Consider the following 8723-nt stretch of genomic DNA (forward strand, 5'->3'; position numbering starts at 1 on the left):
GATGCCCCATCCCTGGAGGTGTTCGAGGCCAGGCTGGATGAGGCTTTGAGCAACCTGGTCTAGTGGAGGGTGTCCCTGCCCATGGCAGGGGGGTTGGAACTAGATGATCTTTAAGGTCCTTTCCAACCCAAACCATTCTATGATTCTATGATTCTACTGCTCTCCACCACCATGCTGGCAGCACAGCACAACCTGTTATTTTGATTATCTGTTGCTCATTTCTTAATTATGCCTGGAAATTCCCATCCCTCTTCTCTATTTTTTGCAAACACACCTCCTCACACACACACTTTCCTAGAAACACGCATCATTAATGGTTTTCTCTCTTTGTACTCTTCTTCACCACTTTGAAATAATCTTCAGGAATAAATAAACCATTTATACTAGCCACAAAAAGGCTTTTCCATTCTAGGACATGAAATTAATGGCTAACAACACACTAGTAAGTGGGGAAGAAGTTCATAAATAACATCCCTAAGAAAATATTTCTCTTTTAGGTTGGTCTGTGTGCTGCACACTCATACATACTTCAGTGGAGAAGCACCAACTAAAGCAAGTCTAAAACAAATTTCAAGCCCAAAATGGAGGAGACATTATTCATTTAAACCTATTTCTCACTCAACTGAATTCCGTTCAGAAATGCCAGACTTTTCCCTATCCCAAATAAAGAGAAAAAAACCACAGCCAACCACACAAAAAAAAAAACAACTCCAAAACCTCCAAAAACCAGCTCTATTCCCAAGGAGGGATCCTGGTAAAGATCAGGGACTTAATCTTGTTTCACATCCTCTGCTAAAAGCAATCTAGACTCTTTTTTTTTGGTGACAACACATGCACCACAACATGGTGCAGAAAGCTGCAGAGATCACCAAAATTGCAAAGCTAACAATTTCTTACACTCTCACTGGCAGAGAGAGGAAGTTGACCCATATGAATACGAAATTAGTTTTACAGGTGTAGGGTAACATCAAGTGGATTGGAGAAAATAAGCCCTGTGCAACTGCAGGACTTTCCCGATACTGTTATATTTCATCAAAACCCAAACAGCAGGCAGTGTAACCAAAACAGAATCCTATGAGGAGACAATCTTAGTATAAAACCTGCACAGGTATATATAACGTACCTTCTGGTTTCCTTCTTGTCCGTTCATTTTGTTACAAAGAGGTAGAAATGTTCCAGTAGTTAACTCTTTAAGCTACACGTACTCTCCATTTCCACTCTTAGGGTGCCTACAGTTCAGCTAGTCCTAGACCACCCACTCTCCTTCTCCACCACATAAAAGGACATTTTAAAGAGAGGTAGTCTTCTACCAGTTATGAGTAACCAGACTGAAATCTCTTTCTACTTTAGTAACATCATACTATGGCAAGTACGGTCGGGCGTGAGGCAGCGCTTGCTTTGCCTTACAGCCTTTTCAAAAATAGAAGATGCAACACGGTTTAGTTTAAAAAAAAACAAAACAAAAAACAAAACAAAAAAAACACACAAAAATACAACACACAGAGGTATCTTTTCCTTTTCACAGCAGGCTTTCTTCTTCTTCTCTCTCTCCCCTGGCCACTGTCACTCCCTTTGAGAGGAGCTGACTCTCTGCATGCTGATAGGTATTTTGTCTCAGAAGGCTGTGCTGGGAATTTATATTTTCCCGGGGAAAAAAAGGGGGTGGGATCTGAGACCAGCTGTGGCCACTGTTAAAAGACACTGAAAAATCAGACAGTGACGTGCTTCACGTATAATGTACAAAGCTTGGCCTTTACTCAGTAAAACATGATGTGGGCTGGGGAAGGACTTCATAAATCCAAGGAAAATGACAAACTGCAAAAGAATGTTCTAGCAGTTAAAAGTAAGATAAATTACACATACTGTTCTCCTATTACAATCTTAAAAAAGATTATCATGGCTGTGTACACCCCAGAAGCTACAAGTCCTGAATAACAACCGTATGGAATATTGCACTATATACTGCAATATACAGATGAGAAATAGCCCTTTGGCACTCCTGATTCCTTATCTGTTGTTACTAAGAGTTGGTATTAGCTTTCTTGACCTCTTCAGTCTATTTCTGTATGGATTTCCAGAAGTCATTTGCTAAAACTACATTAATCCTTAGAGAGATTCAAGCAGATTTTTTAAAAACAGACTGGTGATGGGAGTGTTTTATACATACTCAGACCTAAGAGAATAATTACAACAGCAATTTCCCATTTCACATTGCCTTGGTGAACGGTGAGCCCACAGGTTATTTCAGTCTCTGACAACTACCTCTTACCTTCTATGCCCTTGTCCTTTAAATAGCATAGAGTTCTGCTAGAAAAGAAGGCAGACAACTCAAAGTGGTTACCACACTTCCACCAACAATGACTTAAACATAGCAAGTATCTTATTGGTGTATTAGTTCAGTATGAAATTAAATCAGTGGCATAACCATTTTGTATTTTATCAGCAGAGTAATAAGACACAATAAGCAGAGATGAACTGCAATTAAGATGGGTCTCAAACATTCCTTGAGAGTTGCTTTTGGTAAATACAGATTGTGAAAGTTTGTTCTCATACAGATCTCTTCTATAACCAGAAGAGTCATAATTTCTCCTAGAAAAAGAGGGGGTTTTGAGACAGACCATTCACTCCTACACATCAGTTGCAAGTATTTGCATTTTTCTTTAAGAACAACAACAAGAACTAAACAAAATCCCCTTTATCACTCAAAGATCTGTCTAGTTAGTTAGACAGTTTGCACTACTTGTAAAGCAAGTTGAGAGAATCAGGGTTTGGATGTGCGTTCACCCTTCCTGAACTAGGTAAATACTTGCTGCTAATCTCCATGAGGTACATAAAGTTTCGTTCAAGGATCAAGCTTCCTAAAACCAGAAAGGGCGAATTCATTACCTGCCTCCCATAAATCCCAGATTCCACTGGAATCTGTGGAGATGAAAAACAAGGATATGTATGTTCCTGTGTATGCATACAAATATCTATCTTTGCACATGTGACTACACAATGCACACTTGTACATGGATATAAACACACACACACAAAAGTATTCAGAAGCAGTCTTTTCTTATATTCCACAGCACTCTGTTAAATAACCTCTGATCCTGGACAACTTCTTCAGATCAAAGTCCTTAGGGAGGAGAAACAGGTTTTCCCTCTCTTCCCTGCCACCATATCAGGGGCATTTCTAAATTAGAGCAGATGAATCCATACCAGCTTGGCTGATGGCATCTTTTGACAAATACACAGTTTCCCAGTAAAACAACTCTCCGTACTCTTAAATCACAGAGTTGGAAGGTAAACAAGGTAGGATAGTTGCCCATGTGTTGCAACAAGCGCAAATTTTGAATTTGCCAGAGTGGTGCACAGCCACATACATGCTCATCCTACCACTTCAGGCTTCTGACACAGGCTCTTCTCCAGCCACAAAAAGCAGAGGACAGGAAATTAGTCCATTGCACCACTTTTATCTAAAGCTTCCTACAGCATCAGCTCCTGGGGTTTCAACAGCAAGCTTCATAGACTATTCCATTACTGAACAACTGCAGTTTAGGGCGACGGAGAGGAAAGCACTTAAGAGGAAGGAACAGATATACTAGTTGGGCCCCAAAATCCACCTTGCCCAGCATTCTAACACTGGATGTCAAATGAACACCAAGACAGCCAAAAAGCACAGGATTTTCCAAGCAGTAGCTACCTCTGTCTGAGGGATGCCTGAAGCCCGAACGAACACCTTAGCATTGTGTGGTGGGGCTGGTGTTTGTCCGAGGTTATCCATCAGCTTTTTAACCCACACAGACCAACTGCAATTGGGAATTATGGATGTCACGTACTTGCAGCTTCACTAATCTATTGCATGAAGGGCACTTCTGCCCAGTCTGAACTACAACTTTCTGACTGCATTTGATGCCTGTCACTGGATGAAGAACAGCCATGCCTTCTCTTGCCCAGCCACGAGCACTTTCCACACCATTCAGGATCCTGGAGATCCCCACGATGGCTCTCTTTAGCTGGCTCTTGTCCAGCCTGTAACCTACGCTGTGGATTCCTGTAGGAAAACTACTATACAGCTTTGATTATCCTCCTTGTTCTCCTCTGCATGCCTTTCCCAGCACTCCAAAACTCCACCATTGACCTCCACACAGTACAACAACGAACCTAGTTTATTTCTCAGCTGCTTTGTGACTTTTGCCTCATCATTCATGCCTGTGACAACACCATCTTACCGCATGGCTGCATAATTTCTCTACAAGCCATGCGTGTGTAGCTGTTTGCAATTCCAGGTGTGAACGCATTCATTAGTCTCCCTCATCCTTGTCACTAACTCTTTCAGAAGGAAACTCCAAGAGACTTCAGAAGCAAGATTTCCTTCTCCAGAAGCTGCATTGACTCTTCCCCAGACTACCACGTTCACCCCCATGTCCAACAGCAGTTCTGGTTTCGTAAAATGCTTCCCACCAGGTTTCCTGGCATGGATGCCAGATTACATGTCCTCTAAACTCAAAAACACCACCACAACATGAAAGGTGGATTGTGTGGTGACTGATCCATTTGTCTGATATCACAGTAATTTGAAGCAAAAAGGCTGAATACCATTCCTGGCAGAAACAACATTTCGTCCAACAGGTTTCCTCAAAACTCCTGCAGGAGCTCCTGTCAACAGCTCTCAACATCCACTCATTTGGACAGCCTGCACTGTAAACTCTGTGGCTAGCACTTCCAGTTCCAGTGACGTAATAATTCTGGCTAAAGGAAAATCTACTTACGAAAAGGAAGCATAAAATGTATTTTGCCTGTGAAAAAGACTGTAGAACAAATTAAGCAAATACTCGGTTCTGTTTGCGTTTTTCTTACCTCTTTTTTTTTCTTTTTTTTTTTTTTAATACTCATGCATGTGCTTTCACTCCTTGCAGAGCAGAACTGGAATGTAAAAAGATCCCAAAACAGAATGATGGCTTTCACCAACATGTAAACTGCAGTACCTTCCCAGAGGATGGTAAATTTAAATAATTCCCACAGCACTCGGTAGCAACAACTACTATTAGAAGGCAGAAGTCACAAAAAGATTGATTATTCACTCAAATGCTGTCTGACTATCCTGGGGTATCTTTCAATAAATACATACATTAAAAAAAAAATAGACAAACTATACCTCACCTTTTTCAAGGCATGCACAAAGACTGAACTCAAAGACAAGACAGAAATTATCAAAGAAACATGTTTTTCCCAAAAGAGGTAAAAAGAATTGGTTTATTATTTATTTGAAGACATTCAATAAAAATGGTTTCAAAATAAAATAAAAATATATGCCACTGACATGCATGTTAATGAAACAATTCCACCTTCAATTTTTATTCAATTTTTCTTCCTCTTAGTCCTTCAAAAATTATTCTGGTGATATTTTGTTTATGCACTGACAGCAGAAAACCATCACCTAACGGCAAAGCCTCTGTCTGAAGAGTACCTATTACCATCACCACTTGTGTCCAGTGTGGTGAAAATAAGAGTCTTGGAAAGCTGATCTATAAATTTCAGTCAAGAGATTCTACAGGAGAAGCCATAAACCCAGAATGAATAGACTCAGCCAAATACTTCTGGCAACAGCGAGACAAGTTATATTAATGACTAACAGCCACACCCGGGGCAGTACCAGGAAAATACACCATAAAACCGTCCGGAAGATACTACACAGCAGTAATCATACAGACTGCTGTTTAAGTAGGTATGTTCACATTCTCCACAAAGGACTTTGATCCCTCTGGCAATGCTGCACTGTCAGCAGTACTGACACAAAAGCCTAGTCTAACCTTCTGATGTCTCCCAGTGCTACTGGGTTTTGGAGGCAGACAGCCAAGGTACCACAAAATTTATAATGCATTTAGAAATAAACATCAACCATTTATGCTTACAAATATACACAAGTATATTTGGGAATACAAATATATCTGTTGGTGCAGCTTCTTCTTTTCCTTATGTTTTAAAACATTAGTATACAGGAAGGGAAGACAGAGGCCAACCCAAGGCTGGTAACAACGATTTACAGAGGGCATAGAGGTTTTATTCAGAAGTGCTGTTACTTGCAGCTTCTAATATTTCACGTTGTTATACAAAGAATGCTATCATTTGTATTCAATGTCCATTTTCTAAATAGTACAATGATGCATAAATTAAATCTTTTGCCACATCAACACTGAATGTATGCCCATCAGCTGGAACATCCGAGCAACCTTATTCCATTGAAGAGAGTGTCTTAGTAACTACAGTCTCACTGAAAACTATGGGTAGAAAAAGTCCTACCTTCTCTTCCTGATGGACTCTGTTGGCATTTTCCATTTGAAGGCTGTGCAAGGACTGGATTTTGTCGATTTGCTGTCGCTGCTTTTCCAGCTCCCCTTGGAATTCATTCTTTTTGAGCTCCACAGCACCCCTCTCCGCTGCTGCCCTGCGGACTTTGCCTTCCAGATCCATGATACGACCCTGAGGAAGACCAAGTCAGCCAAAGAAAATAGAAATGCTTCCCCCTCGCTGAACTCTTCTCCAATACATTCAAGGAATACCAAATTGCACAGAACTAACAATGCTCATGTCATAAAAGTATTGTGTCAACTGGTGATAGCTGGCCACACACACAGACACACACTCCCCCTTCCCCCCCCCCCCCCCACTTTTTCAATAATAACCAGAAAACAAATTTTTCTAAAACCCAGTTTTACCTAAATTACCAGTACAGAATATTCTCTAGAGACTATCAAAAAATACTCAAAGAAAATGGACCGAACTTTCTTACACCACATCACGCTGCATATTACTGCCTGCCACTCTCCTTCTCTGACACAGACAGTGACGGGGAGGGGTGGGAGAAAAACACTTGCAGTTTAGCTGGAAGAGCAAAGAAAAGCACTTATTCCATTTCATTCATAATAGCTGCAAAGTCTTGCCCACAACAAACAGGCTGACAGAGTGCTTTTGAAGCTCCATCCACTCCTTTGGTTATGCTTTTATTTCATTCAGTGTGCATGACTATGCAGAAGTGGAATGATTTTCATGCTAACTTTAGGAGAAATGTACAAGATGATGCAGTAAATCAGTAAGAGTAAGGAGGACCTTATGTCTCTAGGTTACTGAGACCAGGAATAAGCTAGTATGATAGCTTATTTTCTTCCCTATCAGCTGCATCATGGCTGTACAGCAAACCTTCAGCAGTACTGACAAAGTTACTACCTGCTGGTAGCCACCATCCTGAGGCCACTGACTAGAAGGAGAACAAGGGATGACCAAGTCCCAGAAGACAGGGCATCACACCCTTGAACAACAGAAACCGATGTCTTACCCTTAACCCGATGGCCAGAGACGTGTCCTGTTTGAATAGTGCCCACTCTGAGGTGAGACACGAGTTCAACTCCTACAGCTGTCATCTCAATGTACTAAAATTCAGCTCAATTACAAAGAGGATACAAATTCAGTGGAAAAACTTGGGGGGAGCTCTCACCAGCTGTGTTTAATCACCAGGTTGTTAGTTTCTAGGTTTGCTTCTTAGAAGAAAGGAAAAAAAAAAAAACCAAAAAACAAAAAACAAACCAACATCCTGCACACACAGGCACAAACAAACCAGGAACTTCATTAACACGTTCCTCTACTGCAGAATACACGCTCCAGAAAGGATTAAAACCCCAGCTCAACAGTCAGGAAATACAGCTACCATCAGAAAAACAGCACACATGGTAATTATGCCCTGTGAGTTGTGTGTCCTCTTTAGGAAAGGTTTTTAAGAAACATGAATTCAGATTTTTAGACACTGTTTCTGAAAACAATAGATTTCCTTTACTTGGTGGGAAAGCACACATAGATTCTTATGGGTCACGTAAGAGAAAAAAAAAAAAAATCTACCGAGATGAGCAAATTGCAGACACCCATTCAGATTAAAAATGGAATGCCAGTCTCAACATAGAGTTAGGAAGAAAAACAGAGGACGGTATTTGCCACATCTGTAAACTGAAACAGCACAAGGTAGCTGAATGCTTTGTGGGGGCAGAAGTAACAAGCACCATATAAACAGGTCTCAAGTTTTGGGTCCCCATCACCTACAAACAGGTATTCCCCCATTCCACCCATGTCCCTCTACTGATAAGCAACAATTGTAATATTTGTGAAAATTCCTACAACAAGCTGAGGCTCCTGGCCCACCACATGCAGGGGTAGCACCCTTCTTGTTGTACAAGAAGATATGCAGAGCAATAAGGAAGTCACCTGCAGATCCACGCTGCGAGAACTTGCAATCCAGTAATTGAAACCCAAAACTATGATGCACGCCACGAGCGCAGCCACAAGGAGAGGTGGAGACTTCATCCCTCGGCAGCTGTTGCCTAGCCCTACCATTTCAAGAACACAAACAAACCCAAAGAACCACAACAATGTGGAAACCTGCAAATTAAAACAGATAAATTATATTGCATCCTCCCCTACGGCTATTTTATACACACAATCCAGCTTCTACTGCAATAACGCAACAGCTCTCAGCTGAAGGGACCACAGCCAGCAAGGAAGGCACACTGTCTAGATATTTCTATCTGAAGGATGAAGAAAGGCCATCTCGTACTATTAGCTTGTACATAGAGCTTCACATGTACTCAGGAGGGAAGTCTTGAATATTCTGTTATGTATATATAACAATATCATTAAAATCTGCAATAAACAGAACAAACCAGCCATCCTTTTATCATACATTCCACCCA

General features: G+C 41.0%; 1 protein-coding gene across 1 annotated transcript; it reads right to left on the minus strand.

The window, feature by feature from the left end:
* Positions 1–6288: 6288 nt before the first annotated feature.
* On the minus strand, positions 6289–8358 carry GOLM1 (golgi membrane protein 1; the record flags this gene model as incomplete). Its single annotated transcript, XM_010075718.1, has 2 exons — positions 8239–8358; positions 6289–6468 (listed from the first exon to the last, which is right to left on the minus strand). Coding segments are annotated over exons 1-2 (279 nt in total), but the record flags the coding sequence as incomplete, so codon positions are not given.
* Between the last annotated feature and the right edge of the window lie 365 nt (positions 8359–8723).

This window comes from Pterocles gutturalis, unplaced genomic scaffold (genome assembly GCF_000699245.1).
Source record: "Pterocles gutturalis isolate BGI_N339 unplaced genomic scaffold, ASM69924v1 scaffold46032, whole genome shotgun sequence".
NCBI lineage: Eukaryota > Metazoa > Chordata > Aves > Pterocliformes > Pteroclidae > Pterocles > Pterocles gutturalis.